Source organism: Pungitius pungitius, chromosome 14 (assembly GCF_949316345.1).
Source record: "Pungitius pungitius chromosome 14, fPunPun2.1, whole genome shotgun sequence".
Lineage (NCBI taxonomy): Eukaryota > Metazoa > Chordata > Actinopteri > Perciformes > Gasterosteidae > Pungitius > Pungitius pungitius.
The window spans coordinates 19198937-19217093 of NC_084913.1; the positions used below are offsets into that span (position 1 = coordinate 19198937).

General features: G+C 45.1%; 1 protein-coding gene and 12 non-coding genes across 13 annotated transcripts; 12 read left to right on the forward strand and 1 right to left on the reverse strand.

Annotated features, from left to right (window-relative positions):
- The first annotated feature begins 471 nt into the window (after positions 1-471).
- Positions 472-587, forward strand: LOC134104487 (U5 spliceosomal RNA). Its single transcript, XR_009941898.1, has one exon. It is a non-coding gene; the product is annotated as a U5 spliceosomal RNA (small nuclear RNA).
- Positions 588-1166: 579 nt separating this feature from the next.
- On the forward strand, positions 1167-1357 carry LOC134104342 (U2 spliceosomal RNA). The gene has a single exon (XR_009941775.1). It is a non-coding gene; the product is annotated as a U2 spliceosomal RNA (small nuclear RNA).
- Positions 1358-1615: 258 nt separating this feature from the next.
- LOC134104206 (U1 spliceosomal RNA) lies at positions 1616-1779 on the forward strand. The gene has a single exon (XR_009941651.1). It is a non-coding gene; the product is annotated as a U1 spliceosomal RNA (small nuclear RNA).
- Positions 1780-2841: 1062 nt separating this feature from the next.
- LOC134104489 (U5 spliceosomal RNA) lies at positions 2842-2957 on the forward strand. The gene has a single exon (XR_009941899.1). It is a non-coding gene; the product is annotated as a U5 spliceosomal RNA (small nuclear RNA).
- Positions 2958-3536: 579 nt separating this feature from the next.
- Positions 3537-3727, forward strand: LOC134104343 (U2 spliceosomal RNA). The gene has a single exon (XR_009941776.1). It is a non-coding gene; the product is annotated as a U2 spliceosomal RNA (small nuclear RNA).
- A 258-nt stretch (positions 3728-3985) lies between these two features.
- Positions 3986-4149, forward strand: LOC134104207 (U1 spliceosomal RNA). The gene has a single exon (XR_009941652.1). It is a non-coding gene; the product is annotated as a U1 spliceosomal RNA (small nuclear RNA).
- Positions 4150-5199: 1050 nt separating this feature from the next.
- On the forward strand, positions 5200-5315 carry LOC134104490 (U5 spliceosomal RNA). The gene has a single exon (XR_009941900.1). It is a non-coding gene; the product is annotated as a U5 spliceosomal RNA (small nuclear RNA).
- A 622-nt stretch (positions 5316-5937) lies between these two features.
- Positions 5938-6128, forward strand: LOC134104344 (U2 spliceosomal RNA). Its single transcript, XR_009941777.1, has one exon. It is a non-coding gene; the product is annotated as a U2 spliceosomal RNA (small nuclear RNA).
- Positions 6129-6386: 258 nt separating this feature from the next.
- LOC134104250 (U1 spliceosomal RNA) lies at positions 6387-6550 on the forward strand. Its single transcript, XR_009941691.1, has one exon. It is a non-coding gene; the product is annotated as a U1 spliceosomal RNA (small nuclear RNA).
- A 1267-nt stretch (positions 6551-7817) lies between these two features.
- On the reverse strand, positions 7818-13252 carry LOC134104107 (uncharacterized). The gene is made up of 13 exons (XM_062557427.1): positions 12884-13252; positions 12667-12742; positions 12430-12578; positions 11935-12064; positions 11702-11799; positions 11428-11543; positions 11004-11340; positions 10243-10867; positions 9968-10156; positions 9083-9552; positions 8146-8984; positions 7986-8049; positions 7818-7880 (listed from the first exon to the last, which is right to left on the reverse strand). Exons 1-13 carry the CDS (start codon positions 13250-13252, stop codon positions 7818-7820), a joined length of 3525 nt encoding a protein of 1174 aa, XP_062413411.1.
- Positions 13253-15843: 2591 nt separating this feature from the next.
- Positions 15844-15959, forward strand: LOC134104491 (U5 spliceosomal RNA). Its single transcript, XR_009941901.1, has one exon. It is a non-coding gene; the product is annotated as a U5 spliceosomal RNA (small nuclear RNA).
- Positions 15960-16493: 534 nt separating this feature from the next.
- Positions 16494-16684, forward strand: LOC134104345 (U2 spliceosomal RNA). The gene has a single exon (XR_009941778.1). It is a non-coding gene; the product is annotated as a U2 spliceosomal RNA (small nuclear RNA).
- A 259-nt stretch (positions 16685-16943) lies between these two features.
- Positions 16944-17107, forward strand: LOC134104208 (U1 spliceosomal RNA). The gene has a single exon (XR_009941653.1). It is a non-coding gene; the product is annotated as a U1 spliceosomal RNA (small nuclear RNA).
- Positions 17108-18157: the final 1050 nt, after the last annotated feature.

Here is an 18157-nt window from a genome sequence, read left to right on the forward strand (position 1 = left end):
TCAGTCCGAGTGTGTGTGTGTGTGCGTGCACGTGTGTACTTGCGTGCATGCTCTTCCCGTGGTGGCCCTGAGCCTGTGTGTGAAGTTTTCAGAGTGTTTTTGTGGTAGTTGGGGACTGCGTCCGCACTCTCCACTGATATTAGTGTCAAAGAAAAACCAGTGCTTTTCACTTGCACACATCTCTTTGAACTACTGTTGGTCCCCAAGATTGAGCTTCTTTGCCAACAATGGACCTGTTTACTCACCACTGGAGTGTTAAATCACTGAATGATTGTCTGAATTCACAGTAAACCAACAACATTTCAGGAGGGCCTTACAATTTTTGATTGAAAAGAAATCATAGATTTTTTGAGGAAAGGGGGCTGGGAAATGGGTTAGGCTTTGGACACCCGCAGCTCAACCACTCCCTACCGCAAGAGGGATTACTTGTTCCACAGGGATATAGGGCTGCCTTTCACCTGATTGTGCTACTGACTTTGGTTTCTCTTCAATACGCATAAGTCTTTCGCCTTTTACTAAAGACTTCCGTGGAGAGGAACAACAATGAGTTGACCTTATTTTTTGCCAGGCTCTGCTATTTGGCTAAGCCTCATGTACTTGTAAGAAAAATAAATTAGTAGGATGGAAGAGCCTGTCATTTGAGTAAACTTATTCCTGGAGTCTCTGGTTGAGCTTTGGATCAAGTCTCAAATTACTGTCTGAATTTAGAGTGAAATCAAGATTTAGGCAGGAGCTTACACTTTTGATTGCAAAAAAACCGAATGATTTTTGAGGGCTGTTTGGGGTTAGTTCCATTTTTAGACAGAGGTGCCTAAAAGTGAAATCACTCTCTGAATTATAAGTGAATTCAACAAGAGTTCATCAAGAGCTTACACTTTTGATTGGAAGGAATCAACAAGAGTTCATCAAGAGCTTACACTTTTGATTGGAAGGAACCAACAAGAGTTCATCAAGAGCTTACACTTTTGATTGGAAGGAATCAACAAGAGTTCATCAAGAGCTTACACTTTTGATTGGAAGGAAATCAAAGATTTTTAAGAATACAGGCTGCGTGGGGAGTGGGATGTTAAGTAACAGGCGACTGCCACGCCCATTTGTATGAGCCGCACCCTGACATTTGAGAGATGCGCTAGTCCGTTGGGTCTGGAGGCAAACATTCATGTGTCATCGCTTCTCGGCCTTTTGGCTAAGATCAAGTGTAGTATCTGTTCTTATCAGTTTAATATCTGATATGTCCTCTATATGAGGACTACATATTAAGCCGATTTTTAGCTCTGGGAGATGAAAAAGGGGCTTGCTCTGCTCACTCCAAGCATTGACCCGGTATTGCAGCACTTCCGGGAACGGTGCAACCTTTATCTTGTGAAAAAATAACTGGTGACCCAATTCATTGGTGTAGTCTAGGTAGTTGGTTTGCCTCTGTGTACAAGTCTCAACTGGCTGAGACTTTTGGCAAGCAACTGATATGTTTACTCATCAATTGTGCCTTTATTTTGCATTTCACACTGATCACTGATTTTAAATTCACTGATCTGTGAGGACGGTGCCATCTGGGAACCGTCACCCCAAGTGCTCTGTTTGGGAATACCACTCCTGTCTCTGTCACTACCAACTTATACTTACCTGGCAGGGGAGATACCATGATCACAAAGGTGGTTCACCCAGGGCGAGGCTCAGCCATTGCACTCCGGCTGTGTTGACCACTGCGAATTCCTCAAATGTGGGAATCTCGACTGCATAATTTGTGGTAGTGGGGGACTGCGTCCGCGCTCTCCCCTGATATTAGTGTCAAAGAAAAACCAGTGCTTTCCACTTGGACACATCTCTTTCAACTACTGTTGGTCCCCAAGATTGAGCCTCTTTGCCAACAATGGACCAGTATACTCACCACTGGAGTGTTAAACCACTGAGTGATTGTCTGAATTAACAGTAAACCAACAACATTTCAGGAGGGCCTTACAATTTTTGATTGAAAAAAAACAATGACTTTTGAGGTTTGTTTTTGGGTGATTCCATTTTCGGACAGAGGTGCCTGAAAGTGAAATCACTGTCTGAATTCAAAGTGAATTCAACAAGAGTTCATCAGGAGCTTGCACGTGTGTGCTCGTGTGCATGCTCTACCCATGGTGGCCCTGAGCTTGTGTGTGAAGTTTGCAGAGTGCGGCTGTCAGTCCAAGACAGGTCTCCAAGAATTTGTGAAACCGACCACTACAAACCGGGAAATGAGTTTGGATTTTGCCTGCAACTCTGTCTTGGTTGGTGCTGGGCTGCTGAAATTTGGACCAGCTCCTCCCGGGGCCCTCAGGGGGGCCACTGTAGATTTTGGGCCCAATAGGAGGTTCCCCTGGGGAAGCTCCCATTGACTCCCATTCAGTCCGAGTGTGTGTGTGTGTGCGTGCACGTGTGTACTTGCGTGCATGCTCTTCCCGTGGTGGCCCTGAGCCTGTGTGTGAAGTTTTCAGAGTGTTTTTGTGGTAGTTGGGGACTGCGTCCGCACTCTCCACTGATATTAGTGTCAAAGAAAAACCAGTGCTTTTCACTTGCACACATCTCTTTGAACTACTGTTGGTCCCCAAGATTGAGCTTCTTTGCCAACAATGGACCTGTTTACTCACCACTGGAGTGTTAAATCACTGAATGATTGTCTGAATTCACAGTAAACCAACAACATTTCAGGAGGGCCTTACAATTTTTGATTGAAAAGAAATCATAGATTTTTTGAGGAAAGGGGGCTGGGAAATGGGTTAGGCTTTGGACACCCGCAGCTCAACCACTCCCTACCGCAAGAGGGATTACTTGTTCCACAGGGATATAGGGCTGCCTTTCACCTGATTGTGCTACTGACTTTGGTTTCTCTTCAATACGCATAAGTCTTTCGCCTTTTACTAAAGACTTCCGTGGAGAGGAACAACAATGAGTTGACCTTATTTTTTGCCAGGCTCTGCTATTTGGCTAAGCCTCATGTACTTGTAAGAAAAATAAATTAGTAGGATGGAAGAGCCTGTCATTTGAGTAAACTTATTCCTGGAGTCTCTGGTTGAGCTTTGGATCAAGTCTCAAATTACTGTCTGAATTTAGAGTGAAATCAAGATTTAGGCAGGAGCTTACACTTTTGATTGCAAAAAAACCGAATGATTTTTGAGGGCTGTTTGGGGTTAGTTCCATTTTTAGACAGAGGTGCCTAAAAGTGAAATCACTCTCTGAATTATAAGTGAATTCAACAAGAGTTCATCAAGAGCTTACACTTTTGATTGGAAGGAATCAACAAGAGTTCATCAAGAGCTTACACTTTTGATTGGAAGGAACCAACAAGAGTTCATCAAGAGCTTACACTTTTGATTGGAAGGAATCAACAAGAGTTCATCAAGAGCTTACACTTTTGATTGGAAGGAAATCAAAGATTTTTAAGAATACAGGCTGCGTGGGGAGTGGGATGTTAAGTAACAGGCGACTGCCACGCCCATTTGTATGAGCCGCACCCTGACATTTGAGAGATGCGCTAGTCCGTTGGGTCTGGAGGCAAACATTCATGTGTCATCGCTTCTCGGCCTTTTGGCTAAGATCAAGTGTAGTATCTGTTCTTATCAGTTTAATATCTGATATGTCCTCTATATGAGGACTACATATTAAGCCGATTTTTAGCTCTGGGAGATGAAAAAGGGGCTTGCTCTGCTCACTCCAAGCATTGACCCGGTATTGCAGCACTTCCGGGAACGGTGCAACCTTTATCTTGTGAAAAAATAACTGGTGACCCAATTCATTGGTGTAGTCTAGGTAGTTGGTTTGCCTCTGTGTACAAGTCTCAACTGGCTGAGACTTTTGGCAAGCAACTGATATGTTTACTCATCAATTGTGCCTTTATTTTGCATTTCACACTGATCACTGATTTTAAATTCACTGATCTGTGAGGACGGTGCCATCTGGGAACCGTCACCCCAAGTGCTCTGTTTGGGAATACCACTCCTGTCTCTGTCACTACCAACTTATACTTACCTGGCAGGGGAGATACCATGATCACAAAGGTGGTTCACCCAGGGCGAGGCTCAGCCATTGCACTCCGGCTGTGTTGACCACTGCGAATTCCTCAAATGTGGGAATCTCGACTGCATAATTTGTGGTAGTGGGGGACTGCGTCCGCGCTCTCCCCTGATATTAGTGTCAAAGAAAAACCAGTGCTTTCCACTTGGACACATCTCTTTCAACTACTGTTGGTCCCCAAGATTGAGCCTCTTTGCCAACAATGGACCAGTATACTCACCACTGGAGTGTTAAACCACTGAGTGATTGTCTGAATTAACAGTAAACCAACAACATTTCAGGAGGGCCTTACAATTTTTGATTGAAAAAAAATCAATGACTTTTGAGGTTTGTTTTTGGGTTATTCCATTGTCGGAAAGAGGTGCCTGAAAGTGAAATCACTGTCTGAATTCAAAGTGAATTCAACAAGAGTTCATCAGGAGCTTGCACGTGTGTGCTCGTGTGCATGCTCTACCCATGGTGGCCCTGAGCTTGTGTGTGAAGTTTGCAGAGTGCGGCTGTCAGTCCAAGAATTTGTGAAACCGACCACTACAAACCGGGAAATGAGTTTGGATTTTGCCTGCAACTCTGTCTTGGTTGGTGCTGGGCTGCTGAAATTTGGACCAGCTCCTCCCGGGGCCCTCAGGGGGGCCACTGTAGATTTTGGGCCCAATAGGAGGTTCCCCTGGGGAAGCTCCCATTGACTCCCATTCAGTCCGAGTGTGTGTGTGTGTGCGTGCATGTGTGTACTTGCGTGCATGCTCTTCCCGTGGTGGCCCTGAGCCTGTGTGTGAAGTTTTCAGAGTGTTTTTGTGGTAGTTGGGGACTGCGTCCGCACTCTCCACTGATATTAGTGTCAAAGAAAAACCAGTGCTTTTAACTTGCACACATCTCTTTGAACTACTGTTGGTCCCCAAGATTGAGCTTCTTTGCCAACAATGGACCTGTTTACTCACCACTGGAGTGTTAAATCACTGAATGATTGTCTGAATTCACAGTAAACCAACAACATTTCAGGAGGGCCTTACAATTTTTGATTGAAAAGAAATCATAGATTTTTTGAGGAAAGGGGGCTGGGAAATGGGTTAGGCTTTGGACACCCGCAGCTCAACCACTCCCTACCGCAAGAGGGATTACTTGTTCCACAGGGATATAGGGCTGCCTTTCACCTGATTGTGCTACTGACTTTGGTTTCTCTTCAATACGCATAAGTCTTTCGCCTTTTACTAAAGACTTCCGTGGAGAGGAACAACAATGAGTTGACCTTATTTTTTGCCAGGCTCTGCTATTTGGCTAAGCCTCATGTACTTGTAAGAAAAAGAAATTAGTAGGATGGAAGAGCCTGTCATTTGAGTAAACTTATTCCTGGAGTCTCTGGTTGAGCTTTGGATCAAGTCTCAAATTACTGTCTGAATTTAGAGTGAAATCAAGATTTAGGCCGGAGCTTACACTTTTGATTGCAAAAAAACGAATGATTTTTGAGGGCTGTTTGGGGTTAGTTCCATTTTAAGACAGAGGTGCCTAAAAGTGAAATCACTCTCTGAATTAGAAGTGAATTCAACAAGAGTTAATCAAGAGCTTACACTTTTGATTGGAAGGAATCAACAAGAGTTCATCAAGAGCTTACACTTTTGATTGGAAGGAATCAACAAGAGTTCATCAAGAGCTTACACTTTTGATTGGAAGGAACCAACAAGAGTTCATCAAGAGCTTACACTTTTGATTGGAAGGAATCAACAAGAGTTCATCAAGAGCTTACACTTTTGATTGGAAGGAAATCAAAGATTTTTAAGAATACAGGCTGCGTGGGGAGTGGGATGTTAAGTAACAGGCGACTGCCACGCCCATTTGTATGAGCCGCACCCTGACATTTGAGAGATGCGCTAGTCCGTTGGGTCTGGAGGCAAACATTCATGTGTCATCGCTTCTCGGCCTTTTGGCTAAGATCAAGTGTAGTATCTGTTCTTATCAGTTTAATATCTGATATGTCCTCTATATGAGGACTACATATTAAGCCGATTTTTAGCTCTGGGAGATGAAAAAGGGGCTTGCTCTGCTCACTCCAAGCATTGACCCGGTATTGCAGCACTTCCGGGAACGGTGCAACCTTTATCTTGTGAAAAAATAACTGGTGACCCAATTCATTGGTGTAGTCTAGGTAGTTGGTTTGCCTCTGTGTACAAGTCTCAACTGGCTGAGACTTTTGGCAAGCAACTGATATGTTTACTCATCAATTGTGCCTTTATTTTGCATTTCACACTGATCACTGATTTTAAATTCACTGATCTGTGAGGACGGTGCCATCTGGGAACCGTCACCCCAAGTGCTCTGTTTGGGAATACCACTCCTGTCTCTGTCACTACCAACTTATACTTACCTGGCAGGGGAGATACCATGATCACAAAGGTGGTTCACCCAGGGCGAGGCTCAGCCATTGCACTCCGGCTGTGTTGACCACTGCGAATGGGGGTGAGCCGTACAGTAGTGCAATTCAATCGAAGACCATTTGCTTACAATCCACAGTAAAACTTGCAAAAATAGCGCCTCCTGGTGGACTACACATGGAATGTTTGATTAATGTTTGTTTACTTCCTGGTAGATCTCTATTGGCTCCTGAGCTGACTATTCATGGAATGTGTGATTAATGTTTGTTTACTTCCTGGTAGTTCTCTATTGGCCCGAGCTGATAGATTAATCCAATTATGCAACATTGTTTTTATTTACTCTATTGCTTTTTTACAGGACTGCTACATGGACTTCCCACCACTGGAATACATGCAAACAATATCACTTCAAATAGTCAATTAAAAGGCGTCCAAAATGTCTTACCTGCTTTTAGTGTCATTTAGACTGATGATCATCTGTATTGATTGCATGACTGGGAAATGTTTTGTTGTTTGTATTTTGATCATTATTGAAACATTTTCTACAGTGGTTTCTCTCACCATGGAAACATATAGACATCGATTTTGTTTAACATACTTATCTGTTTATATTGTTCTTGCTTTTTTTTCTTATTTTGCAGTATCTTATTCCAATTCACCAACTCAAATTTCTCTGTGTAACATGCGTGGCAATAAATGGTTTCTGATTCAGATTGTGATACCTGAAGTTATTATTGAATTGTGCAGAAATAGAAAATCTAGAAAGTATATTTGTAGCTGTTTATCTACTGTTTCTGAACTTATTTAAAATAAAAACTATTCTTGTGAGTTAATGTTTTATATGTGTTGACATGTAATGTGTACCCTTTTTATTTTCAAACTCCCTTATGACAATTGGAAGTGGTTTGATATTTCAGAACTGCCTAATGTTTTTATTCAAAACATATGAGATATTTTAATAAAGGCTTATAAACTTAATCTGGCACCCTATATTTATTTGTGTCTCTTATTTGTAATGGAAATAATGATTAATTTTCCACAACGCTTCACTGTAACACATTCTGCTTTATCAAGTAAAAGGGAGCACAATCATAAATATAACAGTACATCTGTCATAAAAGACACAATATGTAAACTATTTACAACATGCACAGGTATTTTAAGATCTACACTATTTACAACATGCACAGGTATTTTAAGATCTACACTATTTACAACATGCACAGGTATTTTAAGATCTACACTATTTACAACATGCACAGGTATTTTACAGGTATTTTAAGATATAAACTATTTACAACATGCACAGGGATCTTTACGATCTAAACTATTAACAATATGCACCGGGATTTTCACAAATATCTAAACTATACAATATAAAAAACACTGTGATGCAACTGCATAATATGCAGGTTGTCACTGTTTGTCCACAACAGAAATGAAGTGTTCGTAGCTGTCGTACACTGTTTTGTCCAGACCCTTGGAAGTTGACATCAATGTCACAGGGCAGAAAACCTTTCTTTTGTATTTTTTATGTCCCTGGGTCGGTCGGCCACAGCATGTACATAGAGGGAGTTTGTGCACCCGCGACACCTCGACTCCAACTGCAGAGGGTTGATCCATACTTTTTCGCTTGTACTGCGTGGATCTTGCCCAGGATGGTAAGCTTAAATCACAAGCAGTAGGCGGAGATGGCAGTGGAGGATGCGCAGGCAATATATGCCGAGTGGAGGGGCCAGCGCACTCAATGTTGGCTGTGGAGACAGATGTGGAGGGCAGAGGTCTGGTGATGGTGGAGGTGGCAGGGGTGGTTTTAACAGGCAGTTTCAGGAGTGGCAGTGGTGGTTGAGGCCGGGAGAGAGGCATCATCATGTCCGTCCTTCCCTTCAACACCTTAGTCCCTGCCGTGCTGGGCGTGGGCATGTACTCCATCAGAGGGTAGAGTGGTGGAGGGAGGACTGACGGCTGGTGGGGTGCTGGAGGGAGGTCAGCAGATGAAATTGAGGTGATCTTCGTTACAGTGGAGGACTGTTTTGTGGCATTCATGTTGAGGAGGCGCTCCTGACGTCGGATGAAGTCCCGCACGGTTTTAATGTTAATCTTTGGAAGGGGAATGCCAGCTTTGCACAGGATCGGATCCTCCACCAGAATCCGGTGCTGGATTCTTTCATATGACTTACAAATTGTGCTTTTCTCGGGACTGCAGCGAGATCCTTGAGGGGAGCGCAGCCACAGCAGTTTAATCAGTGTGTACATCAGCCTGTTGTGTTGAGCGCTGACGTCTTGTTGAGCCGGTGCGTAGCGCTTAGCCATCTTAAGCTTCTGAATCACAGCAGCATCAACCAGATCGTCTCTCTTAGTGCGGCAGTAGAGCGTGTTGCCCCAGTGCGTTCTGTAGAGCTGGTTGAACTGCTGCGGCTGCTTGTCGTGCTCCTCCACGGCGTTCCAGGCTTCGAGGACCTTGTTCCTCTGCTCAGTGGAAAGAGTCAGCTTGTCCTCTGTAAGGCTGATTTCCACCAGAGCAGAGCAGAACTTTTCCAGCCTTTCAAAGCCAGGAAGCGGGTTTGAACTGCAGGCATCAACCTGTTGACAAGTTTCCATATAAAAGTTCCAATGAGCACGTTATCACGTTAGCAATCAATGCATTGCATTTACATTTGACCACATATACATATACTCACAAAGGCTGGAGGGTCCACAGTTGCGGTTTCGTTGCTGGTGAGGTTAATGTGGGGCAGGATGGCATCCAACACGTCGGCACCAGCCTCCCCGTCGCTCTGGTAGGCTTCGTCGGCTTCTGGATCTGGGTTGGGCTGCCCATGCTGAACCACCTCCTCCTCTGGACCAGGTCCATCATTGATGATGTCCACGAGAGAAAATGGTTCAGATTCACCTGTGCTTTGGCTGAATAAATATTCCAACCCCAGCAACTCGTTGGAAGCAACATTGGCGGGGGCCCGGAAATTCTCCTCCACAGTCTCGCCGAACAGCTGCTGACAGCGGGTGTTGAGGCGGTCAATGAGCGGTGCAGAGTATGTCCTGTGGTTCCGTCCTTTGCCACCAAACACGGCGTCTGAACTCCTGTCCGAATTCCACCGCGCAATGCCACTCATCAGGTAAACCTGATAGGGCCGGGCTGCACAATGGGGACCTGAGTAGAGCAAAGTTAAGTTTTAATGTCAATTTGTCTTAATAACTCCACACTAGTACACAGCTGGTACACATGAGAGTAAAACCTTCACCTTGAGCTGGAATGTAACTAAGTACATTTAATTAAGTGATGAAGTCAAGTCCACCTTATTTTATCATTTTCATTTGAAGCTACTTACATGTCAATATATCTCTTTCAGACTATAACTTCTCATCCCCATCCTGTCCAGTGAAACATCCCCAAAAGTGTTGCTATTGTAAGAAGAAGAAGAATAAAGTGTTTTATCTTTAATGAATCAATAGTTCAGTCTGTACTTTCTCTCTTTCAGTGGTCGTGTTGTTTGGGAAGCTAGTAGAATATTGTCAAAGTCACATGATTTATTTTTTCCAACTATACAGACAACACTAGGCATCACCTGGAATCATGTGTGGCAGCGATTTGTGGAATCCTTCCAGGCTGTTGCTTCCACGCAGACATTTGTAATAGGGAACATCCACATTGTTGATTGTTGTGGTACGGGCCACCCTATACATGTTCATGCCTGGTGGATCCTGGATGCATTCGAGGTGTCGCTGCTGGCCTGCCCACATCTCATCGATAGCCTCTGTAAATACACATGCATAAAGTGTGTTATGTTCACTACTCTATTTTTAATGTTGTAATAACTTTTTTTTGGGGGGTGTTTAATACCTGGTGTTTTGAAGAGGCTAACTCCGCTCTCGTCCAGCCCAACGGGACCTTTCAGCTCCTCGATGGCCAATTGGATGAGCCGAAAGGTCTCCTGAGCACCGAGTGTGACCCTCCTCACGTGGTGCTTGAGCTGATCCCTGGTGATGTGGCAGCGGACAATGTCCTCGTCTGAGACCGAGGTAAGACTGGCCGGGTTCTTGGCTCTGATGGCTTTGATGAGCAGCTCCAGGTCTGGGCGGTTGTAGGCCAGGACTGCCCCAGCTAGAGCAGACTTGAACACCGCATACTTACAGTGGGACTCTGTGCGTATGGCTGCGTCAAACCTGTGGATCCAGTGGAAAATGTCCAGCCGCACAACCATCCCATTGTCCACCCAGGAACGGAACAAAGTCTCCACTCCTGTTGGGCCTTGAGACCGGCAACACCCACGGTCCACGTAGAGGAGCTTGGGGACAGGCTGATTGGCCAGCCGGAACCTCTCCATGACTCCACTGCACATGGGTGTGAGCCGCGGAGTGGACTCCTCACAAGTCAGCACAAAGGTCACTATCTGTGAGTGCTCGTTCCCAATGCTGGTGAACCACTCGGCTGAGCCTCGACCTTCCCCAGACAGCTTCTTGACCACCTGAAAAAATAACATTTCAGGTTTGAATTGTATGAACCCACTTATGGATTCTGTTGATGTTGGGTTTTTTTCAAACATTTTGACTTCAGACGTTAAGGCATTATGTTGTGGGCATTATTTGTTTTGATTGACATACTTTCTTAGTGGAGTCCATTTTCAGTGCTGTGCCAAAAGTGGAGAGGATCTGGCTTCGGTAATCTTGCACATTGTCCGCCTCTGCCAGCAGGAAGGCGTGACGCAGGAGCCGTGCAGAGGGAAGGTCTCTCTGAGCAGGTGGAGCCTGGAATGCGTGGCCTAATGCGGAGACGATTCCGCCCGGTTGCGCTACGGTCATGAGGAGTGTGGTGTACAGGTCCTTATGTTGAAGATACTCCTCAACATGACTCTCCTGTACCTGCCTCCACACCTTGACCATAGTGTTACCTTCGGTCCTGTCCCTCAGAAGGCGCACCACGTTCTTATCCACCCCACGCCTGTGAGCAGATTCATGAGCAGCGTGGTGAGGTTTATTTCTCTGAAGTTAGTCTGTCAAACGCACAAAATATGTTTAGTATACTCACTTGCTGGTGAGGATGGCAGGGAACAGAGCTTGATGAGCCTCACTAAGTTGAGATAATATAGCCCGATCCCATGCAAGCCATCGGCCCACTGTGCCACCTCCTCCACTCCTGGCGGCCTTTGTGCAGGGTCCACAGCACAGGACCTCAGTGACCAATGTGTACCAGCTGGACACATCGCAAATGTGACGTACCTATAGTAGATATTATATTATTATCAGATATTTTGCATATATGTTTACATACGTAGTAAGAACACACGTGCAGTGATTCATACTCTGTGGTGGAAGCCAGACTTGTAGAGGTGTACATCCCTCCCGTGCCCGACGCAGTCATCCCCTCGAGGGCACTTCAGCGAGTATCGCCAAACTCCAACTGGACGCCACACAAAAACACGGCTCCGGAAAAAAAGGTGTGGTGTTGGCACTGCTCCCTTCACATAGCCAGGAGGTTCAGGTGGATAAAACCACATGCGGTCGGATTTCATCACCCGGCGCCTCTTTAACTGACCAGATTTATGCTGAAATATCTGAACAGGGGTGAACAGGCCTCTTTCTGCGTCCTCTTTTAGCCAGGATATGTCTGCTGATGGGACACCATTGGGGTTTTCCCACAAACGGACCCAGCCCTCCAGCTCCACCTGGAACGCAGAAACAAAACATTTGGTTATTTTTGTCTAAAAATGATTGCTAAAACATGAAACCAATTACAACATTTAAAACAAATGTCTAATTTACTTTGTTTGCATATAGTGTGAATATCACTTACAGAGGAGTCACTCAGAGTTGATTCCACGGCGGAATCAGGACCCCTGGATGTGGACGGGGTCTCTGTGGGCTGGCTGGTTGACGCGTGCTGGTCCGTCCTCACAGGGGTCTCCGGCTGCTTGGTCCTCACAGGGGTCTCCGGCTGCTTGGTCCTCACAGGGGTCTCCGGCTGCTTGGTCCTCACAGGGGTCTCCGGCTGCTTGGTCCTCACAGGGGTCTCCGGCTGCTTGGTCCTCACAGGGGTCTCCGGCTGCCTGGGCCTCACGGGGGTCGTGGGCAGATTTGCCGTCTCAGACTGACTCCTCGGCTTTGTCCTGTCTGTGGGTCGGAAATCCTGGCTCTGCCTGCCAGTTTTGCGACATGGAGGCTCTTGGAACTTCAGCAAGTCTAAGAATTCACCAAACACAATAGTTTTGTATTGTATTATATGTTCCAATGTAGGTTATGATGTCTGTTAATTGTGAATCTCACTAACCTTCAACTTCCTGGCTTGCAGCAACCAATTCAGCGTCATCATCTGCCGAAGATGAGGGATCACACCTAGTGCTAGCCTGCGGTTGGTGCACAACAAATGTAAAGTCTTAGTTTTATGACATATCAGTTATTAATTACCAAAAACCAACAAACTAATTTTGCCTTCTGCATATTCTGCTCTTCATAACTTCATAATGAATAATGTAATCCACCCTCACCTGCTCCTTCTCTTTGAGGTATTTCCTGAACCTCTTCATCTGCACGCTTGTGATGTGGGTCACTGGTGTGTGCAGCCACCTCCTCACAGAAGTGTAGGCCTTGTGTGTGAGCTCCCTCTGCTCAGCACTGAAGTGCTCTGGCCTGTCCTTTTGGGTGAGGTACTGACTGTAAAGCTCCCACATCTCCTCAAAGGTGTAATGCTCAAATCCTTTCTGGCCGTAGATACACCTGTGGATGTTGGCCTCAAGGAGACTGGAGACTTGTGGGAAGCTCTCTGCATATTCTGTGAGGTAGTCCTTCACCCACTGGTTCCCCACCTTTCCTTTTCTCTGTGGGTTTCTAACCTCCAGTCTGTGCTTGTCGAGCATGCTGGAATCATACACTTTAACTTAGTACTTCTATCAGTAATATAACTGCACTTGAGATAATGAAGAAAAAAAATAAACACTCATAATTCATCTATGCAAACAGACAGGCTCATACCAACTATATTCAAAATGCATAGCCTACAATGGTAATAACATGATAACGATATTATAACATTCTTACTATTTCACGTAGCCCACGTCGTTTGCCACAAGCCAGTGAAATGGTGCATTTTCATACTGGCCAAATGGAATAACGAGCTTTCCCAGACACAGCTGACGTGATGGTGCAGAGATTCCTTCTGCTCGAAGCAGCCGCTCTGCGTAGGCCAGGGAAGAGGCCTGCTCCAGCAGCTGGCTTGGAGGTTTGGGGAAGACCATCCTCTTCTCCCTGTAGTCACGGGCCTCTTTGGTAGGTACCACTACAGCCTGTTGCCGATGCCAAGGGGCATCTGGGTTCACGACGCGGATTACTGGGGTCGCCATCTCCTAATGAGCAATCCCACAACAACGACAAAAATATTACTATTGTTTAAAATATTGTAATAATATATGAACAATGTAAGAATGAATGTCAGAGAACAACAGGCTATTGATTTTTATTTTAACACCCAGGGGAGAAGAGAATAAAGTGTCAGGTCAGGATGACAACTGCTGTAACCCTGTTATAACTTAGATTAAGGATCTCTTGAGTTATTATAAAGGGAACTGGTATATCATAACATTATAAATCTTGGGCCTATGAGACTAGCTGATTCCTCTGATAATTAATCAATCTTTAAGATTGTATTCCCTTTGATTAATCTGTTACCAAAGGATGACATGGATATTGAGAAATCATATTCAGTGGTGGGTAATGGAACCATTATGAACTATGATTTCAGCTTCGCTGAGAGATATGAGCCGTCAAGTAACTTAGTTAGCTGGAAATGTAGCTACCTGACATGACCGTCAAGAGCTTGGCCTTGAACGTTATTTGTGGGATAACACCAAATAAAATTTACAATGATGTTTATTATGGAGTATCGCGAGTAAAACCAGAACTTTTTACTGAGAGGTTGAACATGAACTAGCTGCCAAGTTACTTTACCTGCCGCACGACGTCTTGGCCAGCTCGCTCGCTCGCTAGCAAACATTAACTCTCCTCCAAACGACGATAGGGCAGTATAAATAATTATTGCTAAAAATAATTATCAATGATAGCCTGTTTCGCTGTTTCCGCTTATCCTTGATAATTGTCAAGAATAAATTATTTTCAGCTCCGGCGGACTCGTACGATACCGTTTGGGTAGAGGTCTCTCATTGGTCGTCCACAGTCCGCTCCTTAGAGGTCTCTCATTGGTCGTCCACAGTCGGCTCCTGTGATGTGATTGGAAGTCCACAGTCATGTCGACCAATCATAACCCGTAACTGTCTACAGTCACTGTAGACTTTGCACTACTGTGGACTCGACCTCTGCGAATTCCTCAAATGTGGGAATCTCGACTGCATAATTTGTGGTAGTGGGGGACTGCGTCCGCGCTCTCCCCTGATATTAGTGTCAAAGAAAAACCAGTGCTTTCCACTTGGACACATCTCTTTCAACTACTGTTGGTCCCCAAGATTGAGCCTCTTTGCCAACAATGGACCAGTATACTCACCACTGGAGTGTTAAACCACTGAGTGATTGTCTGAATTAACAGTAAACCAACAACATTTCAGGAGGGCCTTACAATTTTTGATTGAAAAAAAATCAATGACTTTTGAGGTTTGTTTTTGGGTTATTCCATTGTCGGAAAGAGGTGCCTGAAAGTGAAATCACTGTCTGAATTCAAAGTGAATTCAACAAGAGTTCATCAGGAGCTTGCACGTGTGTGCTCGTGTGCATGCTCTACCCATGGTGGCCCTGAGCTTGTGTGTGAAGTTTGCAGAGTGCGGCTGTCAGTCCAAGACAGGTCTCCAAGAATTTGTGAAACCGACCACTACAAACCGGGAAATGAGTTTGGATTTTGCCTGCAACTCTGTCTTGGTTGGTGCTGGGCTGCTGAAATTTGGACCAGCTCCTCCCGGGGCCCTCAGGGGGGCCACTGTAGATTTTGGGCCCAATAGGAGGTTCCCCTGGGGAAGCTCCCATTGACTCCCATTCAGTCCGAGTGTGTGTGTGTGTGCGTGCACGTGTGTACTTGCGTGCATGCTCTTCCCGTGGTGGCCCTGAGCCTGTGTGTGAAGTTTTCAGAGTGTTTTTGTGGTAGTTGGGGACTGCGTCCGCACTCTCCACTGATATTAGTGTCAAAGAAAAACCAGTGCTTTTCACTTGCACACATCTCTTTGAACTACTGTTGGTCCCCAAGATTGAGCTTCTTTGCCAACAATGGACCTGTTTACTCACCACTGGAGTGTTAAATCACTGAATGATTGTCTGAATTCACAGTAAACCAACAACATTTCAGGAGGGCCTTACAATTTTTGATTGAAAAGAAATCATAGATTTTTTGAGGAAAGGGGGCTGGGAAATGGGTTAGGCTTTGGACACCCGCAGCTCAACCACTCCCTACCGCAAGAGGGATTACTTGTTCCACAGGGATATAGGGCTGCCTTTCACCTGATTGTGCTACTGACTTTGGTTTCTCTTCAATACGCATAAGTCTTTCGCCTTTTACTAAAGACTTCCGTGGAGAGGAACAACAATGAGTTGACCTTATTTTTTGCCAGGCTCTGCTATTTGGCTAAGCCTCATGTACTTGTAAGAAAAAGAAATTAGTAGGATGGAAGAGCCTGTCATTTGAGTAAACTTATTCCTGGAGTCTCTGGTTGAGCTTTGGATCAAGTCTCAAATTACTGTCTGAATTTAGAGTGAAATCAAGATTTAGGCCGGAGCTTACACTTTTGATTGCAAAAAAACGAATGATTTTTGAGGGCTGTTTGGGGTTAGTTCCATTTTAAGACAGAGGTGCCTAAAAGTGAAATCACTCTCTGAATTAGAAGTGAATTCAACAAGAGTTAATCAAGAGCTTACACTTTTGATTGGAAGGAATCAACAAGAGTTCATCAAGAGCTTACACTTTTGATTGGAAGGAATCAACAAGAGTTCATCAAGAGCTTACACTTTTGATTGGAAGGAAATCAAAGATTTTTAAGAATACAGGCTGCGTGGGGAGTGGGATGTTAAGTAACAGGCGACTGCCACGCCCATTTGTATGAGCCGCACCCCGACATTTGAGAGATGCGCTAGTCCGTTGGGTCTGGAGGCAAACATTCATGTGTCATCGCTTCTCGGCCTTTTGGCTAAGATCAAGTGTAGTATCTGTTCTTATCAGTTTAATATCTGATATGTCCTCTATATGAGGACTACATATTAAGCCGATTTTTAGCTCTGGGAGATGAAAAAGGGGCTTGCTCTGCTCACTCCAAGCATTGACCCGGTATTGCAGCACTTCCGGGAACGGTGCAACCTTTATCTTGTGAAAAAAATAACTGGTGACCCAATTCATTGGTGTAGTCTAGGTAGTTGGTTTGCCTCTGTGTACAAGTCTCAACTGGCTGAGACTTTTGGCAAGCAACTGATATGTTTACTCATCAATTGTGCCTTTATTTTGCATTTCACACTGATCACTGATTTTAAATTCACTGATCTGTGAGGACGGTGCCATCTGGGAACCGTCACCCCAAGTGCTCTGTTTGGGAATACCACTCCTGTCTCTGTCACTACCAACTTATACTTACCTGGCAGGGGAGATACCATGATCACAAAGGTGGTTCACCCAGGGCGAGGCTCAGCCATTGCACTCCGGCTGTGTTGACCACTGCGAATTCCTCAAATGTGGGAATCTCGACTGCATAATTTGTGGTAGTGGGGGACTGCGTCCGCGCTCTCCCCTGATATTAGTGTCAAAGAAAAACCAGTGCTTTCCACTTGGACACATCTCTTTCAACTACTGTTGGTCCCCAAGATTGAGCCTCTTTGCCAACAATGGACCAGTATACTCACCACTGGAGTGTTAAACCACTGAGTGATTGTCTGAATTAACAGTAAACCAACAACATTTCAGGAGGGCCTTACAATTTTTGATTGAAAAAAAATCAATGACTTTTGAGGTTTGTTTTTGGGTGATTCCATTTTCGGACAGAGGTGCCTGAAAGTGAAATCACTGTCTGAATTCAAAGTGAATTCAACAAGAGTTCATCAGGAGCTTGCACGTGTGTGCTCGTGTGCATGCTCTACCCATGGTGGCCCTGAGCTTGTGTGTGAAGTTTGCAGAGTGCGGCTGTCAGTCCAAGACAGGTCTCCAAGAATTTGTGAAACCGACCACTACAAACCGGGAAATGAGTTTGGATTTTGCCTGCAACTCTGTCTTGGTTGGTGCTGGGCTGCTGAAATTTGGACCAGCTCCTCCCGGGGCCCTCAGGGGGGCCACTGTAGATTTTGGGCCCAATAGGAGGTTCCCCTGGGGAAGCTCCCATTGACTCCCATTCAGTCCGAGTGTGTGTGTGTGTGCGTGCACGTGTGTACTTGCGTGCATGCTCTTCCCGTGGTGGCCCTGAGCCTGTGTGTGAAGTTTTCAGAGTGCAGGGCAGTGTTTTTGTGGTAGTTGGGGACTGCGTCCGCACTCTCCACTGATATTAGTGTCAAAGAAAAACCAGTGCTTTTCACTTGCACACATCTCTTTGAACTACTGTTGGTCCCCAAGATTGAGCTTCTTTGCCAACAATGGACCTGTTTACTCACCACTGGAGTGTTAAATCACTGAATGATTGTCTGAATTCACAGTAAACCAACAACATTTCAGGAGGGCCTTACAATTTTTGATTGAAAAGAAATCATAGATTTTTTGAGGAAAGGGGGCTGGGAAATGGGTTAGGCTTTGGACACCCGCAGCTCAACCACTCCCTACCGCAAGAGGGATTACTTGTTCCACAGGGATATAGGGC